Source organism: Protomyctophum bolini (assembly GCF_963924005.1).
Source record: "Protomyctophum bolini genome assembly, chromosome: 1".
NCBI lineage: Eukaryota > Metazoa > Chordata > Actinopteri > Myctophiformes > Myctophidae > Protomyctophum > Protomyctophum bolini.
In genome coordinates, this window is record NC_137862.1 from 33841027 (window position 1) to 33863845 (window position 22819).

General features: G+C 43.3%; 1 protein-coding gene across 6 annotated transcripts in view; it reads left to right on the forward strand.

Annotated features, from left to right (window-relative positions):
• sox6 (SRY-box transcription factor 6) overlaps positions 1 to 22819 on the forward strand; it is a 173709-nt gene that overhangs the window by 34500 nt on the left and 116390 nt on the right. For 5 of the 6 annotated variants that reach the window (XM_080760745.1, XM_080760748.1, XM_080760746.1 and 2 more), the window contains exon 4: positions 1978 to 2028. The exons of the other annotated variant lie outside the window; for it this stretch is intronic. In XM_080760745.1, coding sequence (XP_080616871.1) covers positions 1994 to 2028 — 35 coding nt within the window. In that variant the 5' untranslated portion in view covers positions 1978 to 1993. The remainder of the gene's footprint in view (positions 1 to 1977; positions 2029 to 22819) is intronic. 6 annotated transcript variants of the gene reach the window in all.

Here is a 22819-nt window from a genome sequence, read left to right on the forward strand (position 1 = left end):
AAGCCGCACACTTTACTACTTCTTTCGATGGAAATAAGCGAACTAGCATAACACCCCATAGCCCCATTCAATTCCCATTCAATGCGATGCAATTCATTGAGGGCTTGTGGTAGGGAAAATAGCCAATAAGGAGTTTTTGCACAAAAAAACACCTGGACCTCTTTGGTGGGGACGTAACAACTACAAAGAAAGGTAAGAAAGATAAGAAAGCATTCTAGCATGGAATTCTCCTTTAAGCCTGCTAGAACAGAATATTCTGGTGCCAGTAAAGCATATCGACGTCTGTGTGTGTGTGTGTGTGTGTGTGTGTGTGTGTGTGTGTGTGTGTGTGTGTGTGTGTGTGTGTGTGTGTGTGTGTGTGTGTGTGTGTGTGTGTGTGTGTGTGTGTGTGTGTGTGTGTGTGTGTGTGTGTGTGTGTGTGTGTGTGTGTGTGTGTGTGTGTGTGTGTGCGTGCGCGCGCTTTTTACACTCGAGAGAAGTGAGGAGACACGCTTGATCTGCTCTGCACTGTTTGACGGTTGTTTTCTCACGTTGTCACCGGCATGGTGTGCTGTGCAGTGGTGATGGTATTATGTGCTGCGGGCCCAGCTGAGTGCAGGAGAGAGAGAGCAGAGCAGTAGCACCCCTGGCTACTAGCCCTCACCCCCTCCACCCCGCCCCAACCATCCCCAGACACCTTATTGTGAGAAAAGTCTGGGTTGAGCCCTCTGGGTCCCATGGGCCCATCGCCTCGCTAAGTGCTGGCCAGTCTGAAAGGCACAGTGTCCTTGAGTCCGCCTCACTCTTTCCATTCTCTCAGAAGGCTTTGTCTCATAAGCCAGGAGAGCAGGGGCAGAAAATGCCAAAATTACACCCATGCCACTAGAACGGAGATGTAATTTGCTGTTGTTGTCGCCGCGTGTTAATCATAATGTTTTGCATGGAAGAAATTTGCACTTTTCTGCAGGATTTATTTTAATTCACACTGCATTTACTGTATGGCTTTTGTATCTTGAATGACACAGGCCTTAATGTCAGCGATGAAAAACACAGGGCAGGGCTGCAGCAATAGTGACGCTACATGGGATATAAATAATTGAATAACATTACGAAATAAGGCCATATTGCTGTCATTTAGTTTTTCCTTGCAGAGGCGGAATCTCTGTTGTGAGTTAGTTTTGATACCCGAGAAGTTCTGTGCTATTGCAACCGCTGAATACAATTTGTTTTCTGCGATTCTTTCCATGTTTTTAGCACTTAAAATGAAGCACATGGGAATCCCAAATCAATCTCCAGCCAATCTTAAAACAATAAACGTGTATATTCTGAAGCCCAATAACACAGACTAATGGAAACCTGTTGCATATAATTTTTAGCCATGTGCCGCCACTATTTTGTGGGTGAGGCTTCTGAACGACCCCTGTGAGTGGTGACATCATGACCACATCCTCCTGCCACATTGGCGCTGTGTGTCCCCGTTCGGGTCCCCCTGTGGCCAGGCTCCCAGAAGCCACTGCTCCCTCATCACATATGGGCTGCAGCTGGACCACCTTGGGCCACTCCAATGGTATTGCAGCGGCTCTGAGATCTGTGGTTACATTCGTAAGATATATATCTGTGAACGCAACCGTAGGAAAGAGACTGTACGGAGACCGGTAGGGAGAGATAATTTGTCACAAACATATCATCAGGGCCCTCGATGCAAAACCAAAACGTTGTATGCAAATCCATCCTCCTCCACGGAAAGAGGTATAATTAATGATGTCAGTTCATAAAAAAAGGATGCGTTCCTATCTGCCGTGCTGCTTTAATTAAAGACATGCTTTATTATTATGGGAGAAAGATGTATACTTTGCTCTGTGTTCTTTATTCTTCTTTGTTGCTTTTCTACTTTCTTGCCCTCACTTTTTCTTCTTGTTCTTCTTTTTGTTGTTCTTCTTCTTGCTTATTGCCTCTGTCACAGTTAAAATGGTTGTCTATGTATTTCTCCTGCCGCAGAACCCCACACGCTGACATGGAGGGCTTTCTTCGTAGCAGCTTTTTACTGAGGTTAGTTTCATTTTCCGTTGTTGTCATATAGGATCACAGGCAGGGGGTGGGGGGGGCTAAACCCTCTTACTACTAGAGTAGCTTTATACACTTATTTGTGCGTGCGTGCGTGCGTGCGTGTGTGTGTCTGTATATTCTGCGACTATTTCTGCTGGGTTTTCTACCTTATGTTTCTGTACATTGTGATTGTGTTCCTGTATCACACACTGTTAGTTACCCTACAGTCAGACTGAGCGCAAACACAGTTCAACCTCATGGACAGATGTAACCCCTCCCCTTCTCCCCCGTACTCTGATCTGATCAGACCTTGTGTGTGTCTCTCTTTAAGCTGCATGCTTCTTGTCTGACCACTCTGCCCTCCCTTGACCCCACCCTAATTCATACGTACGTTGTCGTGTGACAGCGTCACTTGCCGAAAATAGCTGCTTGACAACGCGTGACACCGGCACACGACAAAGCCCAAATTATGCCTGATTTATACTTGGCTTGCACGCCATGTTGCGGACCAAAAACAGCAGATCTACTCGTCTACAAGCTCACAACGTGACCCGCTGCAATGCATTGGTACTCGTCGGGACTGCTGTGAGCTTGCAGATCTGTTGTTTCCGGTGCACAACTCCCACGCACAACTAAGCTCAGGCTTTAGGCTTCACATCAAATCCAGTCTGGGCCAGTGGGGGTTAAGGGCGAGGGGGTGTGGGCCTGTGTGTGTGTGTGTGTGTGTGTGTGTGTGTGTGTGTGTGTGTGTGTGTGTGTGTGTGTGTGTGTGTGTGTGTGTGTGTGTGTGTGTGTGTGTGTGTGTGTGTGTGTGTGTGTGTGTGTGTGTGTGTGTGTGTGTGTGTGTGTGTGTGTGTGTGTGTGTGTGTGTGTGTGTGTGTGTGTGTGTGTGTGTGTGTGTGTGTGTGTGTGTGTGTGTGTGTGTGCGCGCGTGTGTGCATGTGTGCGCGTGTGTGTGTGTGTGTGTAGGGGGTGACGTACCAGTCTTGTGATCCTCTGTCGTTTCCTGTTGTTCTGAGTGTTTGTATTCAACGTACCATGGAGATTTCCCTTTTTTTCCTGTCTTTATGCTTCCTGTGATTCTAATTAAGAATTTGTGCTGTCATTACCCACAGAGGAAGTAAATAAGAGCGTATTTACCAATGGCTTCTCTCCTAGTGATCCACCTTCTCTGGGCTGCAGTCTCGCTCCCTAATTAGTCCTGGCTCATTAGAAGCCACAGCAGCAGCATCTGCCTTTCAAGGCTGCTGTCAGCCAAACTTTACTAAACCTAATGAATCCTCTTTGATTTTTTTTTTTCAAAAGGTCACTTATTTGATTAAATTAGCACCCCCACCCCCCCCACCCCCTGAGCTGTTGGGGGGGGGGGGGGGGGGGGGGGGAGGGTGGGTATTTAAAAAAAGAAAGTATGATTTAATGACATTACTATACCCTTGTCACGACGGGACTCATGCACCAACCGTTCTTAAGAGGAAATGTGTTCTTAGACCCACTTAGGAAGTTTTTAAGAAGGTTTTGTGATCCCTCAATGTTTTCTTAGCTGTAATTTGTTCGTAGGTAAGAACAGAATCTATGCACACTGGTGAGCACTCTTAGGTCTTAGTGCAATCTGAAAACAAAAAGGAAAAACAGCGCCCTCTGCAAGATGCTCAAAGTGTGGTCTGGGGACCTCAAGGTGTCCTTGAGGAAGTTCCAGGCAGTCCACAGCAAAATATGGAACATTTTTAATCATATTTTATACTTTGAAAATAGCCACAGCGCGTCCCATTTCTGCCATTTAGAGTTTGTAGATAGGCTATTTTTGTAACAATTTGATAAATCTTCAAAACATTTCCCTAGCAGAAAATATTTTCAGATGGGGGTCTGCAGAATGCATGTCCATTTAGGGGTCCTTCACATGAACATGTTGGGAACCCCTGCTTTAGAGTTTTCAACTGGCCTGAAAATTGAGTTGAAGCCAAGCACCATACCCACCCCATAACCCCCACCCCACCCACCATCATCGCCCCCCTCCCCCCATACACCCCCACCTGATACACCCTCACCCCTATATACCGACAGCCACCACCTCCATTTCCCCCTCGCCTCCCACCCCTTGCACCACCATATCACCCTCAACACCCCTATTTCCTCACCATTACATACCAAGCAGTTACTATCCACTACTTCTGAACATGACATTATGCATAATATGCTCATTTCAGCAAATTTACATTGATGTCTAATGTGAGATAAATAATAAAATGCATTCATGAATTTAATTTGCTGTTCACTTTAGAAGTACCTCCATAATACTATTGATTTTTAATGTTTGGAGTCTGGTGTTCTGGTGTTAAATACACTTTAGTTTAGGTATCTCAACTTTATTTCGGTCCTGTGATTTCTGTGTGCTGCAATCACACACAGGTGTGACTGCAGGCAAGGCCATGGAGTCATGCAAAACCACACCCACCTGGGTAAAACACAGGTAGGAAAGTCAATTCCCAATGCCTTAGATGGGATTGGTGGGGCGGTTCCCTATGGTAATTAAGATGCCAATTAGGATAGGTGGGGATTTATTTGTACAAAATACAATCCAGGATAAATCAAGTTATCATACTGTTTGATCATACTGATCCTACAGAATATTACAGGCACCAATCCTATAGAAAGAATAGAGACTGAGACCGAATACATTTTTATTTGTCATGATTTTTATTTGTCATGAAAGTGTTTGAGAACCACTGATCTAGGAGACTGCATTTGACTATAACCACCTGTTGATAACTAATGGTTTTAAGAAATACAGAAAGCAACACCCTCTGAATGTCACCAAGGATTTTCTTGTGCTCCAATGTAATCCAATGTAATTTGGGGGGTGGGGGGGATCTGTATTTTATTTCCTCATAACCACTTAAGCCTGTCACGCTCATAATATCGAAAACTTAGATCAATAAGCTCACAATGCATCGTGATGCAGTGTATTCCGCAGTGTATGTAGAATTGCGTGATATTTTTAGACACATTTTGGGGGATTTTGTTTGTTTTGTTCACCTGTAATGACATACCCAAAATAGGGATGGCAGGTTGCACATGGTTAGGTGAAAGGGTGCTCTGTCAGTACGGCAGTCCACACTTAATACATACATATTTTTGTGTTGCTCTTAGAGGGGATTAGATGTCTTTTCAATCCAAGCATCTGCTTCACAATAGCGTGTCACAGATTTCCAGCACTGCTCCCATTAGCAGATATTTGAATAAAGAGTTTTCACTCGTCATATATCTTAGGAACACACCTGACAGTCTTGATTATTCTAATGAGTCACAAGGCTGGTTTTGAGTCACACATTGCAGCTAGTTGCAAAAGTACTCTCAGTTTTGGAGTAAGAAAAAGCTGACACACGGCTGGATTTGAAGTCATTGTAAAAAAAATACATCAGCTTAACAGATGAACTCATTTGAAAATAACTATACCAAAGTAGAGGTATGTCGGCAACAAAGCGAAATAGTTCACAGAGATTCACAATAGGATGCACGCTGTATTTCAGTGGAAGATGTGAGCCAACCTAAAACACATTTTCTGCTCTTTGTTAAAGACAAGATCTGTCTTAAATTCAGATACATTTTTCATTCACTGAAGAATTTTAACAGCTTAGCTTCTTTGTTTGTGATAGAGCTGAGACATTGAGCGAGAGAGAGAGAGAGAGAGAGAGATGTCTCCAGCAGTCTCTGTCTAATCCCAATGGGCAGACCCTCCTACTACATCTCTGCCATTATTTGATGTAATGAAAGGAGAAAGTGTATAACACTGAGATTGTTAATTAATTTAGTCTAACAAGATGAAGATAAATGAAACCCACTGAAGGTTGACTAGGCTAAGAGGCCCACTTAGCATTCCTTCTCCCCTCCTGCTCTGCCCCTCTTCACAATGGAGCGTGGTTAATAGGTGCAGTGCCATGTTTGGACAACCTTTACGAGCTCACACCCAGGACATTTCATTTAATTATTCTGTATACAAAATAATATATACCAGCCTGTAATATTGTATGTAATATTTGAATCCTTAAATGGTATTGCATTGGTAATGCAGTTAGCGTCATACAGCAGATATCTAATCACGTGCGTCATCTTGACATGTTGAGTCGACATACATGATGATAAACTATATTGATTTTATTTTTATTTTTTTCAAATATGGAAAAGCGCCAGTGCTCACAATGACATGGTTGTTTTGGGGGCACTTGATTGTCTTGTGATGGATAGTTAGAAAACAAGTTGTTTTTAAACCACTTAAACCCTATAGACTTTGTTGGCCAAGATTCCCTACTGGGGGTCTGCACTTATCACCCCCCCAACCCCCCACCCACCCACCCTTTCCCCTCTACCTTTGTCGAAAAAAGATGATCTACAAACTAAAAAGGCGGATGTTCAAGCTCACAATGAATGGCAACACAATACGAGGTGAGGTTGTAGATCTGCATTTTTGCCGATTGGATGCCACTTTTCACTGAATGTTCACCTATTATGATGGCATGCCCAGACTAGGGATGCTTAAGTTAATGTGGATGATTTCTAGTTCAACTAGAGTTAGTTGAGATTAGGATGCAATAGAATGTTATTGAAATGGCTACTCTCCCTCTGTCTCCCTGGCCCCTTTGCATGTGTCTGTGTGACTCCCAGTCTCCCAGCCTTTCACTATATGAATGGTTCTTCTCTAATGTGGCTCGGGGCCTATTTGAGCGGCAAGAGAGACAAAAAAGGAGAAGGGACATTTTTCTAAAAAGCCAGACAGTTGTCTTCATCCACGGCCCTTTCAAACAAATCAGTAGTCTATCGAGCCCCTTCTTTAGTGGACTGTTTTGTACAGAAGCAGGGTCTTCATGACAGCACAGACCAATCATTATGGCAACCATTCTTTGCTCCCTTAGTTCTCAAGTCACCAACAATGGGTTGTTGATTGTATGGAAAACACCAGAACAATTATGCCCTCTGTTTTGGTGGCAGGGCAGCATTTTAAAGTGTGTCCCTCAATAATGGTTTCATTATTGTTATTCTTGGAGCAGGCCTCAGGAGAAAGGAATTGTTGCTGGCAGTACGTCATTATTTCGAAAATTTCGATTAGCTCATTGTGTTGTCTCCAGGCAAATAGAATCATAGTTAATTAAAAGCGAGTGAGCACTGTGCCACTGACTTAAAAGGTACCACCATAGGCCAATGATAAGAAAAAGGTGGTAAAAAAGAGGGATTAGAGCTGTTACCCTAGTAACTCCAACTTCCATCAGTGAGCGAACAATGAACTTGTGTTCCTCCACCACCTAAGCCTGAAGAAATAGAAAGAGTGTTCTTAAAGGACAAACCCTTTTTAACAACAAAGTGGGATCCAGGCCTAATAGGCTCTTTGGTGGGAGTTGTTAAGCAAGACCACTGGGGGATAGAGGACTGGAAAGGTCAACATGTAATCCAAGGACAGTGAAGGTCATCCAAGGTTTTTACAATAGTGTTTTGTGTGTATGTGTGTGCGCGCACATGCATGCATGCGCCTGTGTGTGTGTGTGTGTGTGTGTGTGTGTGTGTGCGTGTGTGTGTGCGTGCGCCTCCATTTGTCTGCCTGAGAGACACAAAAACCTGCAGTTCGGCCATTTTAGAAGTGCTGGAGGAAAGGGCAGAGAGAAACGACTGGGCGTGAGACGCATCAGACGGTGGAACATCACTTAGTTGTAATAGCGAAACATGCCTCATGGCCAAAACCTGCTTGTTTCCTAGCTGACTGTATAAACACAAAATGAGATTTATGCCAGCTGAACATAACATGTCCAATTAGAAGCAGCTGTCAGAAGTTGTTTAGCTTCTGTCTCTCTGGCAAATCTTTTACTGGTCCAGGAGAAGATCCCAAATCCTCTTATTTGCTTCTGACATTCTCAGCTGGTAAACCTTCTTGGTTGATCGAGTCTAGATAGAAGCATACACAGTTCAATCTTCAGTGTTAATTTAACTCTGAACGTGTACGTAACCAATTGGAGCCATGAGGCTCCATTTGGTTACCTTTGTATACTTTCATAGTTACAAATGGAAAAATGAACTGTGTACCCTAAATTGTACCATGTGCCATGCGCAGTTTAAAACACTTGTAGATTGGTTGTCCTGTAGGATCAGTATGATCAATCAGTATGATAACTTGATTACTGGATTGTATTTTGTACAAATAAAGAAAGGTTGTACCTTTTTTTTTGTTCCTTTACGATTTATAAAAACTATATTATTCCTCTACCGTTTTGAAAGTGGAAGCGGTGGTGAAAATAATAATGCAGTGTGATAAATTAGCTTAAGGCATTACCATAAAATCCTTTGCATGAACAGGAAAAACAAGTTTATGAGCAGAAATAGTTTGACAGGCTTACGGTTGAGTTGCTAAAATTCTTAAAGTGAGTGTTCTCTCCCCTCTGCAGCATTGCAGAGTTATAATGATCCATGATCTACGATGGCACAGTATGTGTTTCTCTTTGCGTTTTATGTCCCGTATTACAGCTGCAATACGTCTGCCCACATTAAGCTAATTTATGGCCGAGGCCAGCGGAACAGCAGTACGGGTTAATGAATTTGGCATTACTAATTAACTGTTATTGAGGGCTGAATATGAATCGTGTGGTTGAAAGGGATCGCAGAGAGTGTCTCCCTCCCTCACAGATCGCTCCTTGAATTGTGTTCTACGCGACAGCTACAACACGAGAAGTGTTGTAGCTGTTTGAAAACACTGCAAAAATGTACACTTACTTCCTACTGTTTTTAGATGATTTGAAGGTTTATATGATTTTTAAATATAATATACAGTATATGGCTACTGTAAATTATAGACTATTTATACTACTTACTAATAATAGATAGAATAGAGGGAAATGGCACTAATGGACATCTGAAGTAGATTGAGATTTTAAAAAATTGAGCGGTGTCTCCGCTCCATTACACAGCTATGTGTGTCCCTATGTAGGCTATTTATGTGTATTTATTGTGTACGTGTCCATGTGGCCAAGCACTGCAACACGGTGACTCTGTCATTTCTCAACCGTTTCGGATGTGGGAAGGCTCGCCGGAACAGGGCCAGACCCCCCCTGTGTGCATTCCTGGGGGTCTGGTTGTTTTATTATTTATTTTTTTTAACACGTCATTTTGGTCGTATATGGTACAATGCATTTTTTATTTCAGCGTGTTCGGTAATTTCTTATTGACGGTTATTGGTAAGGCAATGGTTTTGTATTTAAGCCATCACTGCACATCTGGAGGTGCTAATTGTTTCAGTGCACGCACGCACGCATGCACGCACGCACACACGCAGGCAGGCAGGCAGGCACACATAAGTACATCTAAATCCGTCTCTTCTCTCTTTCACTTAAAATCCATGTCCAACACATTGAGAGCTATTAAGCCTTTCAATTTAGATTACAATGATCATGTTAGTTTTATGATTAGACTTGTGTCCTCCAGGAATCAGACCTCCGTGCTCCCCTCTATTCCACTCTTCCTCCTGCAATCACATCCCATTTGATGAATTGCGCATATAATTACTGAAGTTATTGAATATGCAGATCACTGCTTACTCTTGGTGTGTAGTTCATAATGTGTTAACTCTTAACTGCTTCAAACAAGGGTTCCTGATAAAGACCCACTCTGATAATGAGAGAGGGCCAATGTATGCTATTAGTGAGGGATAACAGACACACCGCTAGAGCTGGGACTCAATTAAAACGTCTCTCTCTCTCTCTCTCTCTCTCTCTCTCTCTGTCTATCTCTCTCTCTCTCTTCTCTCTCCCTGTGACTAACTAACTAATCCAAATGTTGATCTTGGATTAGTCCAATGTGTGTACACAGTAAAATCCGCAGTGTTAATTTAACCCTGTCCCTGAGTATGTACAAATGGTAAATGGACCCAGTCCATTTGGTACCATTTTGTATGCTGAGTCTACAAAAGGAACTGAATTGTATGGGTCAATTTGCTTTCATTTGTACACTGTTCAGAGTTGAATTAACCCTCAGAATTTCACTTGGTATGGCAACTTCCGTTCCAATTCTAGCACAGAGATGGCCTTCCTTGCTTCCCATGCTTATGAGGTACTTGTAATTACCTTGTATTTTAACATGTTGCTACCCTACTAGTCACACATCCCGTACAGTGATTCAGTCCTCAAAGTACAGTGCAGCACTTCACAGGCAACACCCACTGCGAGGGAGCGTGTGGGAAATCATTTTAAATGGGGCTTTTTCAAACCAGCTAAGGGTCAACTTCAACTTACACACCAAGAGTGTGACAAATAAAAATGGTGCATTTATATATCGCTTTTATCCAACGCGCTTTGCATAGATTTTGCATTACATTTACCCATTCACACACACACATTCATACACAGATGGCGGAGGAAACCATGCAAGGCACCAGAGTTACTAAAGGATACTTTGACACTACCTCTGGGGGAGCCCGGGATCGAACTAGAAACGTTGCTGTTCCCATCCGGCCAGCAGCCTCTCTACTGGCCACTCTACCCCTGAGCCACTACCGCCTGTTAAACAATCCGAAAATGCCTCTGTGATTAACTATTAACCATTAACTATTATTAACTATTAATAATTTAGTAATGCCTCATTCCTACAGGTTGCTTTTATTCGCGACCTCGTACGCATGTACTCCTGACACAAACTAAAGAAGAGAGAAACAAACAAGGATAACAAAGTCATATTACAAGAATGCACAATGTCAATATACATATGTCCATGGCCAAAAATTCAACCTGTTGGAAGTTGAGAAAGATTAGCTGCAGATATATAGATAACAGCTGATATAGAATTCATCTTTTGTGCAGGTGAGAGACATCACTTAGCATCAGATAATATATAAGACATGTACTCTCTTAAGTGTAAGTGATAGGACCCGTGCAGCAGCGATGGCGCTTATTGTTTCAACAGGACAGTTGTGTAACAGACTGACAGGCTTGTGTTTTGTACATATGTACAGTACATACAGTGATAACGCCTGTGTGACAGCCTATGTCTCCAAGACTGACATGGTGACAGGCCTCAAGGCTTGTTCAACAGCCTGATGGTTGACAGGTGGACACTGCTGTTGTGTGGTGGCTTTGATACAACTGTAGATATGGGGAGATCCACATGAGCCTAAAGTGCAGTAAGTTATTTTTTTAATATATATATATATTATATATATATATATATATATATATATATATATATATATATGGCAAAGTGAGTTTAAAGTTGTTTAATGCAATCAGATAGGTCTTTTCTGTTTGGATATAATACAGTAGGCTGTCAAGGCTAGAAAGTACTTTTTGCCACTCACTAGGCGTTCCCGCATAACTATCGGGTATGATGATGTCACGCGCTTATTTTAGTTTTATTCAAGAAATATCACTTACTACCTTCATCCGGTCAATGTATAATTGCCGCAACTCTGAATGATGTCACTGGTGATGTGTCGTCTCAGGGTGAGTGGGAAATAAAAAAAACTAGAATCGCTGCGAATGCTTGAGTAGAATGAGAGTTAACGGTGGTATTAGCCCTGTGTGTTTCTACCTGACAGAAAACATTATTTTCGCTCCAATCCTTGACAAGAGAGATTAATGCTAACATGCCGCTGGCTTGGTTTAGTCTTAGACAAAAAAGGGTAGCAAATGCCAAATATGTTTTGTTTTAATCTGAGATGAAGAGGGGTTAGGGTTAGGTAAACAGTCCTATAACTCTCATTTATGCTTCATCCAACTCTAGAGCAACAAAGACAGGTCTGTATAGTTCTTATACGTTAGTAAGCTCCCTCCTGAAGGCGGCTGGATGGGAGGGGGAGCCGGACGCCCACAATAGTCCCTATACCTTCGTCATAATGGCAGGGTAACACTGTATGAGTGACAGGCAGGCTGTGGTGCCTGATGCTGCGGATACAGCTCAACATGAACAGGCAGTATTGTCGGATCCATCCTCCTCCACTTGATACGAATATGAATGGTTTGCCGACCCAGTGTGCCAACAGCTAATGCAGCGATCGAGCAAACTTGTGATGTCTTTGACTGTAAATGATCGACCCCGTCGGATTTCAGTTGAAACTTGGATTATCGTACACGTCTAAACAGGATGCTATAGGGGCATTCACAGTGTTGGCCAGGGACACTTGGGACACTTGACCAAGCGGACATATTTGACGAGTTGGGAATAATAACAGGTTGTTTAATTTGACACACAATTGAGAATTGAGGGAAAAGAACGATCTGTCCTGTATTTTTAGCCTGTGCCGTAGTGATGTAGCTGCCATTTATAGGTGATATGATAGCCCGCCGGTCCTGGACTGCTATCCTGCTGACACCAGAGAAGACTTTAGAGTCTGTACAAACTATGTACCAGTGGTTCTGGGCACTCCCAGGGGTCTTTCAGGAAGTTCCAGCGGGTCCCTAGCTAAATCACTTAATATGGTATCAAATCAGTTTAAAGATGGAGTGCCACGATTTTTTCCCACCCAAAAACATGATCATCAGGTATTATTATAATATAAGTTTTCCAAAAAGTGTACAGTATTTGTTAAAATCATGCTTTTATGTGGACACGCCCACCAGTTCATTAAGTATGCCTGGTTTGCCTGGTGGGTGGTGATGGGTGGTGATCCACCTGAACTGAAGCCGCACCCACAGCTGTAGTTGTATGATAAAGGGGGAGGGGTTTGGGGAGGGGCTGATAGTGTGATGTCACTATATTACTGTTTATTTCATTGGCCTGTGTGACTGTCAAGGGTTCAGCCTCCAGGAAGAAACCCTAAATACAAAGTTAATACACCATTGCACATATGAAGTACTGTCACCTCATAGACACAAAAAAATTGTGGCACTCCATCTTTAACTACTTTAACACTATATATTGGATACATATATTTGAAAATAGCCAATCAATAACATGTGTGAAAAATGACGAATACTTTGAAATAATTTTAACCATGCACATCTTATCTTCTCTGGCACATCATCTTTTTTAGATGGGGATCCATGTCGAAATACTAAAATTACCTTTAAAATACTTAATTTGGGTGTCCTTGAAAAAGTTTGAGAACCACTGGTCTATGCCACCCACTCTATTACACAGTAACTGCATTGGGAATCAGCTTACTTACCTCTGCTGTTTCAATGTATCTGTGAAAAAGAAAATAATAGTAATAAAATGTAGGCTAATATAGCCTACACTTCTCTGCAGGTTTAATGGTCTCCAATGACCATGGAACCTCAGGTGTTTTCACAGACTAGCAGACAGACATGTACAGCCCATACAGGTACACACACAGACTTCCCTACAGCATTAACATTCACAATGAAATATCCGTTTCAATTTGGCCTCCCTAACATTTTGGCATGTTATTGTAGACAAAAAAAAAGTCCAAATATGTATATATATTCAGTAAGTGCAAGTGTAATGTTCAATCTATCATCAGTAAATATGAACATTCTGATTTACATACCTGCATACTGTGCTTTTTGTGGCTCTCTGTCGCATGTAGACACAATGCTAGGTATTGGATTACATGACTGGTGCTGAATGTCTGTCTGTCATGGCTGCGTGGTGTAATTAAGACTCATGGAGGGCTGCAGCACATGGCTGTGTGGGTACTGAGCCCAGCTCTTATGTATATTATTACGTTAATAGGATTGTACATGTTTACACCAACTGTTAGCTTAACAGGAGGTCAAGGAGGTGATTTAAACTTGAGTAATGGGCTTATAAGCTCAAATAGCATTGTAGTAGCCCACAACACTCACTTGTGCACCATGGTCACTTCTCCCAGTTGTAGTCACATATAATGTAAAATAATGTTCAGAGACATGGATATGAGTCATCTCTGAGTTTTTGAGGCTTTTTAAATGTAAACATCGTTTTGCAAGTGCGGCGACCTTTGTCAAGTCCCGGCTATTGTTTGCAGATTGGTTACACACTACACAGGCTGTGAAAGACACATCTGTTACCTTCAACCCAGAAGAGAGAGAGAGAGAGCAGATAGACTGAAGCCGAGGGGGTGGGTCAGGCTAGTTGGTCCAGGCAGTGGGAGGTAGTGGTCTACCGACCTCCCCCTCCATAGAGTTCAGCTACAATCCCTCTGCTCTTATCAAATATTTGTCTGGCCTTCACTGGCTATTTGCCTTGTTCTGTTTGCTTTGTTTATTTCAATCTATTTAGAGGCAGCTACATAGACAACCATTTTCAGCTTTTCTTTGTTACAAATTGTGTGTGTGTGTGTGTGTGTGTGTGTGTGTGTGTGTGTGTGTGTGTGTGTGTGTGTGTGTGTGTGTGTGTGTGTGTGTGTGTGTGTGTGTGTGTGTGTGTGTGTGTGTGTGTGTGTGTGTGTGTGTGCGTGCGTGCGTGCGTGCGTGCGTGCGTGCGTGCGCGCGCGCGCGCGCGTGCGTGCGTGCGTACAGTATGCGTTAGTACCACATGAATGCTTATTTTGTTCTCCCGTAATATTTCAAATATTTTGTTTTGATATAATTTGTAATTAAATAGACCCTCCCCACCAACAACCTGACACTCATGAATAAAAAAAGAAAAAGAAAAGAGAATATATGTAGTGTGTTACCTTTTTTCCATTTTTTTTAGTCAAAATCACAGCAGGAACTGTTGTTTGATACCACAGCAGTATAAACGTGTTGAATGTCAAGTCAGTGTTTTAATAAATCCCCCTTTAGGCTTTGTAACATCAGATATAAAACCATATTTGTTTAATGTGTTTTTGATTGATTCAGTGATTGAGATCTAAAGGGTGGTCACAAATGTTTTAGGGAGGACAAAGGGTCTCTTTGTGTGCGCGGAGGGCCCCCAGTTGAAATGGAGGAGTAGTTTGAGATTACCAGATTATTTCCTACTGGCCCAGTGAGTGAGGCGAGCGTAGCCGCAGCCCTGCACGTCGTGCTGGGCCGAGGCTGAGCATAATGAGTGTGGTGGCAGGGGAACCACAACAGAGCCGGGGCAGAGGCTGCTTGGGAACCCGAGGCCCTGTGGCCGTCGGCCAAACACAGACACACAAACTCTGCCGCACTCTCGTGGTTTTTTAAAGAAAGCAATTTAGTTAATGATTTCATTCTGAAACCCTGTCATGATGCATGTGTCTCTGCGTCTGCCAGGAAAAGAGAAAAAAACAACAACAACCCATAGAGGAGCTAACACAGAGGAAAAGGTGTTTGTAAACAAGAGTTGATCTTGACAACTGTAGATGACGAATGACGTGCTGCTGGGAATAACACACTCCCCCATACATCACATCTGCTCGGAACGCACAACACAAGTCCTGCTCGGGTAATAGATGGTGTTAGGTATATCACTTCTGGCAAAACTTGTATTTTGACAGACGTACCGCTGTGTCTTGCTAAGCATGGCTCAGGACGAAATGCAGTTGGAGCATAGTACGAGCGGTCAGACACATGGTTAGCAACAGCCTGCCGAGGCATTTTCTGTTTCAGTCAGCATCTAATCCACTACAGTGCCCGCTCTCCCGGAGTGGAAATACAGCACATTTTTCTGTTCAACCATGTCTGTCAGCTCCCTGATTTTATTAGGACTATGTTTCACATTCATTTACAGTGGGGGTTTTCTCAGCGCCGGGCCGTGAATGAAACCATCTTAGCGCTGCTAAAACAGCAGCTTGTACATGTCTTCTGTGAACCAAAATTTTTGGGCAATTACTCAGATCAATGGCAGGAGTTTCTGGTTCTGCTCCTTAGGTCTCATTTTTTATCCTGGCCTCTCTCTTTTTTTGTATCAGCTGTCAATCACCCGATGCTAACTTTTAACCACCGCCAAACAGAGCTGGGTGCCAGCCATTCATTTAATTCTTCACTTTGGTTTTCTCCTCTCGCTGTCCAACCTGTCACCGCGATACACACTGTTGACCATGCTTTCTATTCAACACGGGGCAAATGAATTGGTTTCAGTGGTTTAAATCAGCAATCAATGTCAGTTCCCCAACATAATAAGGCTTAATCATAAATCTTTGAGGTGTGGCCTGCCTGACCCCTATTCATCATGCCTCTGCTAGATGGCCTCATCGGGGTGGAGCAAATGAACTACCCCTGTTTTGATTTTCCGATTGACGTGTCACATGAAACGTGGCCACGCTTTTCCCCTCCCTCGTCCTGCGCTGTCTGTCTTCTCACAGTCGGGCAAAAGGAAGAGACAAGAGCCCAAAGACAAAGAGGGGGGTACATGTGTGCCCCTTGTGAGTTTGCTCAATGAATTATTATAATTAATACAGAGAGAGGAAAAGAAAGTACAAGGGGAAAAAAAGTAAATGAACAGGAGGTGGGACTAAAATGAAGGTAATGAGCTGTTGTCTGCGCTGCCCCTAGAATAGGGCTGCCTAATCAAAAGAGTGTTGAAGGTAATTTCCTCATCACCCCCCCCCCACACACACACACGCGCGCGCACACACACACACACACACACACACACACACACACACACACACACACACACACACACACACACACACACACACACACACACGCACGCACTACATAAATCCATTTATGAGATGAGAATGGAAGAGAGAACAAACCAGCTTTTCTTTTCATTAGACATCACAAATTTTCCAATTTGGGTGACCAGTAACTGGCGAAGCCTTCTACTTTAGGGGAGGGGAAAGAAAGAAAGAAAGAAAGGAATTAGGATAGTGGCAGAGAAAGCGGGCCACTGTGTGTCGACATTCCAGATGTCCAAACGGCAGTTGTACCAACCCCAGTTCTTCTGGGCACTGAGGCTGCCAATGATGACCTCATGATGGCCAGGCCAAAAACTGTGGGCCATAGTTATCCTGCCATGCAGTACAATAACCACCCCCCTCTCATAACCCATTCACTGTCTCCAGCATCCCTGCCCTTTTCTGTTGCCTGCAAAATTACTCCATAATTAGCCATTGTTCTTGATTATTTGGCTCAGTTTGTAAGTGGGTTTTTAATCCCCCATTTCTTTCCTTTTTAGACCGTTCCCTATACATCCATTGTGCATCTCTCTGGAAACTCGGTGATGCACTCCCCCACTTGTATTTGGCACCTCCAGACTGTCCCATAGCTCGCTTTACTCGCAACGGCAAGAGATGTTAGCCTGATTTATACTTAGTTGCATGCTGGTGTCTTGCACTGAAAATGGCAGGTCTACAAGCTCCCAACGCATCGCAGCATTGATTTGTTGAATTGTGGCCCTTTTCTGTAAACTCTCAGAAGTTATCGTTATAAATGACAACAGACCTGGCCTGAATAGTTCTTTTGTTAACCATTTTCAGAAAGAAAAGGGGGGCCCCATCTATATTTCATCTGTCACCGTTGCTTTTCTTTCCTTCCAACAATGCTTGATTGTTTCCATGAAAAATTCAGGTTCCACAGACAGGAGAATTCTGTATTATTATGTTCCTGCCAAATTCCGATCTCTGTTTTCCTTCCCTTGCACTCACAAAGGACTCATAACTTACTGTCAACTATGAGGTGAGCCACAAAGCTCCACTGTTGCTCAGCAAATAGGCTGTGTTGGTTGATGGCTTGACTGCCTGCGAAGTTTGCTTAACTGCAGCAGTAGCGACAGAAGTTACTTTGGGAACTGCACTCCCCAGAAGGCTGCAAGAGAGACAGAGAGAGAGACATATTGGAAAGCAAAGAGAGGAGGAGTAACTAGGCAAAAACAAGTAGCTTTTCTTGTCTTTCTATCTTTTTTTTCTCCTGAGGCAGTTGGTTGGCTGGTTGGATAAACAGGGTGTTGAGGACTTGGATGTGCAGTTGCTGTCTTGTGGTTCACACTTTCTCTGAATGCTTGGCTTCTAAGTTCTGACTGAAGGTCCGCCGCATCTTGGGGTCACCTAGCTGCCATTACAGAGTGACGCACGGCATGGCTGAAACAAGCGGACAGCACTAAACCATTGAACTGTCAACTCTACGTTCATGAGAATGAGTGATTTGTGTGAGCTGCTGTGGAGCCGTTGGATCTGAGAGGGTGTTACTCCGTCCAGCTCTGAGCTTGCGTCCCAGGGATCGGGAGGAGGGCACGAGGGGAGAGAGGAGGAGGAGGTAACGAGAGATTCGATGTGTGTTCATCAACCCATCCTCAGTAGACAGACAGACAGACAGGGACCCTTATAAGCATTCTCACACCTGCATCTGCTCTCTGCCGTGCAAGGGGGGCAAGGACACCAGCCACGCTGTCAAAACGAATGCAGTCACACAAGTGTTTTAAGCGAGATGCGAGGCGATTTCTCTAGCAGCAGAATATTATTGCAAATAATTTACCCTGCAAAGTAATTATCAATGCTCTGCTCAATATGTAAAGTGCACACTTCAGGCGGCTTGCTTAATTTGCTCTGGGTGGCTGTCTCCTTTGAGTGTGGGTTTTAGCTGTGGTCGCCGTGGCAGCTTCTAATATAAAAAGGCATCAGGAGAGAGTGTGAAGTGGGGATGAAGTGGCACCATAATTGAGTTGACTTTTTTTTGCTGGGGTAAGGTCAACATTTATGGAGGAACAATTTAAGTAAATTAATTTGGACAACTCCAGTCACTGTACAGTGCGCTACCTTGTTAGGGTATCTGTATTTCCTCAGCCATTTACCATATTTTAATATCATTATGTATAATTACTTTGTTGACTGATGTTTAAGAGATTTAAATCAATTTGTCGAATCCCTGATATTGATATAGCAGGAAGGAATCCCCCCCCCCCCCCCCCCTTCACAATCTAATTTGCTTTGTCTGTTTTTACAGTATATTACTGTATATTAATAGCGTGAACATTGAAGGATCAAATTGAGAGTGTGTGCATGCATGCATGCATGCATGCCTGTGAGTGCGAACAGGAGGGTAGTGTGAGATATGTAGCCCCCTCGAGTTGATTATCCATCCAGGAGGCACAGCATGGCTCTGTCACAATGGAGGGTGATAATTTAATTGTGCTAAACGGTGGATACAGTGTCAATGCTTCTCCAGCTGGGAGCCGTCAGGTAGTAATATATCTCATTATGGCAGGTGAGGAACCCAGTGGAACCCTACGACTGCACCTGTTGGAACAGGAGGAACCCCTGAAGGGAAACATACTCCCTCTGTCTCCCTCTCTCTCTCTCTCTCTCTCTCTCTCTCTCTCTCTCTCTCTCTCTTTCTCTCCCTCTGTCTCTCTCTCTCTCTCTCTCTCTCTCTCTCTCTCTCTCTCTCTCTCTCTCTCTCTCTCTCTCTCTCTCTCTTCTCTCCCTCTGTCTCCCTCTGTCTCTCTCTCTCTCTCTTTCTCTCTCTCTCTCGCTCTGTCGCTGTGTGTCTCCGTCTTGGTGTCTCTTTTGCAGATATGCACACGCAGGCACATGTACAAACAGATGCCAACACACTCTTGCGCACATACTCATGCACCTTTTCTCTCTCTCTCTTTCTATCTCCCTCTCTCTCTCTTTCTCTCTCTCTCTCTCAGGCAGGCAGGCACGCACGTGTCACACACACACACACACACACACACACACACACACACACACACACACACACACACACACACACACACACACACACACACACACACACACACACACAATAAATACAATTGGATTTTTCTATTTTTTTTTAAATTACACAATATTTAGCTATGATTCATATTATATCCTCTCCTCTCCTTGAACTCAAAATTTAAATCAATTATCAATTACTCTTTATTATTTTTTATATTTCTGTGTTCTGCCTTGTCCGAGTAACATCGATTCGCAACAGACCTGTACAGTGCAGAATAGTGACAACAGTTTTGTCAGCATTATGTGTTGTAAGAAAGGACTTCATGCTGTATGCCAGTAACTGGTGGTGGTGTGGAGTTACTTATCACCATTGTCTATAAAAGGTCAACAGAGCGTAAGAGCAGAGATGGTAGGCTGGAAGTCAGAGCTTGCAGCGATGGAAGGAAGGCAGCGGGGGGAAACAGGATAGCCACAGACACATGGCCCCGCAGTCATGAGACCTTTAAGACGTGCGGCACACAACGCTCTTATAACACTCACCAATTAAACAGAGGGCTGTTGCGTGATGATGAAACATTATCGTTGGGAACAATTCATGAGTCAAAGCATTCCGGGCCACATGAGCTCCCGCTCAACTACTCTTAATCCTGTAAATGTGAGCAATATTGTCAGCTATTTATAGATGACTTCTCTTTGGTGAACCCCCTCTCTCCTTCACGGCCTGGAGGTCTCCAAAGTCACTCATGGGGCTCAGGTTTTATGAAAGCAAGCATTTCCGTTCACGCGTATTGATTAGTTTTATTATTTTTTTGCCCGTTAGTTGTCCATTGTTATTGTGCAACCAAGCATGAGGGGAGGATGGCTTGTCAGGGTTGCATGAGCGGCCAGTTGTTCACTGCACGACAAAGCAGGCACATATTGGGCTTATTTTTCCGGTAAAACAGATTCAATTATTGATATGATTACAATAATACTGTATGAACGTCTACTGACGCACTAAAATACAACATATAGTTAATCACTTAAAGGACCACTTCACCACTTTTCAACTAATCTTCATATAATTGGTAAATTAGCACAATTCCTTTCTACTCAGTCTGTGTCTCATAGGAGCGCTGTGGGAAGAAACCCGTCCACCAGTGACATCATCATAGGCAGATTTATTTTTAAAACAAGATAGAAAAAATTAAAAAAATGATTTGTATTATCGTGAGAACGATAGCTTCCATTTTCACATAGCAACTTTTCAGGAATAGAAAGCCTGCAGAAAGAGTTCTTTAATCACAGAATGTGATACGAATTCACAACTGAACCTTTCTGCCTGCTCCTCCTTATTTGTTTTCCACGTTTGATCTGTACTTAATCATGGCGCCCATGCCACACATTAGCACTGTTCAACCCCCTCAGAGTCTATGAGGAATAGAACTCTGTACGGTTGCTCTCAGATATTTTTCTGAGAATTATTGGAGGGCTCCCTTTCAATAATACGAGGTTGTATTATATTGGGCTTGTCAGAGGTTGGGGGGTTGGGGGCAGCTGGGTTCCCTGCACTCTTTAGCTGCCTGAGCGCGCACCCCCCACCCCCCACCCCCACCAGTGCTACTAATAAATTATTAACTCCTGCTGACAAATACTGTTACGGAGCCCGCCACAGATCTGTTGCATTCTTTAACAAGATTGCTGTAGACACATGTTACAGAGGCAATGGAGTCTCTCTCTCTCTTTCTCTCTCTCTCCCTCTCTCTCGTTCTCACTCTTCCTTATTCTCTCTCCCTTCCTCTTCCTCTCTCTCACGCCTCAGCAGTTTGACTGATGGCTGGAGACCAGAGTAAAAGTGCCTGAGAGACTGAATATTTTAGTGGTAAAATAATACCAGTTGATTTACTGGGTAATACAAAAGAAATGCTTTGTTTCACTCTCACACTCCATTGAGGATGAGGTGCTACTGCTTCTGGTAGAGACTCAGCCCTTTTGGGTGCATGAATAAAAAATATGTCTGTCTGTCTGTCTCTCTCTCTCACACACACGCACGCATGCATGCACGCACGCACACACCTACACGCACACACCTATACACGCACACATGCACAGTCCGTGTCACTCATGGCAGGGAGAGGCCCTGAACTTCATTCAGAATTTTGATTTTCAATTAACACTCCCCAATTCTGAGATAATTTTCTGTTTGATATAATTACAGGAAACAATTTAATGGCTGATTAAAATTGAGGGCTGAGCCCCACTAAAGAAAACAGCCTGTGACACAGACAGACCGAGAGACCGACAGACCGACAGACAGACAGACAGACCGACAGACAGACAGACAGACTTCTCTACCTGACTTGCTGGGTTGTTTACACAGCTGCCGTGGCCCATGAGATTAACATGGGCCTGCTATTGTCCATGCTTTTACCGCCCAAACTGAACTATGATTTTGTGTGTGTGCGACTGTGCGTGTGTGCGTGTGTGTGTGTGTGTGTGTGTGTGTGTGTGTGTGTGTGTGTGTGTGTGTGTATAGAGACACACCTCCACACAATGTGTGCGTGCCTATTGTGTTTAGATGTTCTATTTCTTGCTAATAATTCGATACAATAGCACACAATAGAGATGGTAAAAGCATGCCCACCCTACCATCCGTCCCTGTTCTGGGCATGTCATTCATCAAAAATTGCTGATCTACAAGCTCACAACGCATCAAAATGTTACACGTGAGCTTGTATAATATCTGCAATTTGTACAGAGAGATTTGGTTGTCGAGGGGGTGAAAAGGATAGAGCCCTGTCAATGTATATAGGGTTTAAGTTGTTAACTATTTACATGAACACTCCAGATTTTACTGTGTGTCATTAGTAGTCCCTCTCTCTCTCTCTCTCTCTCTATCTATCTATCTATCTATCTATCTATCTATCTATCTATCTATCTATCTATCTATCTATCTATCTATCTATCTATCTATCTATCTATCTATCTATCTATCTATCTATCTATCTATCTATCTATCTATCTATCTATCTATCTCTGTCTCTGACACACGCATGCATGCACGCCTCCCCTCCACTCACACACACACAAACCATGCGCTCTCTCTCCCCCATTCTCTCTCTCCGTCTAGAGTCGATGGTACAGTGCATTGTCATCTCCTGGTTTTAATGTTTGATGTCCTGTAGATGAGATAAGCAAGCAGAACAAGGGCTCAGGGTGAAAGCGGATTAGGAGTTAAATACACTCTGGCTCCATCTCTCTTCCCACTTCACATCAGTAGGAAGGCCACATTATCCCCTTATTAATTTAATACCAAATGCATAATTAGATTTGCTGGCACAGTGTTTAATT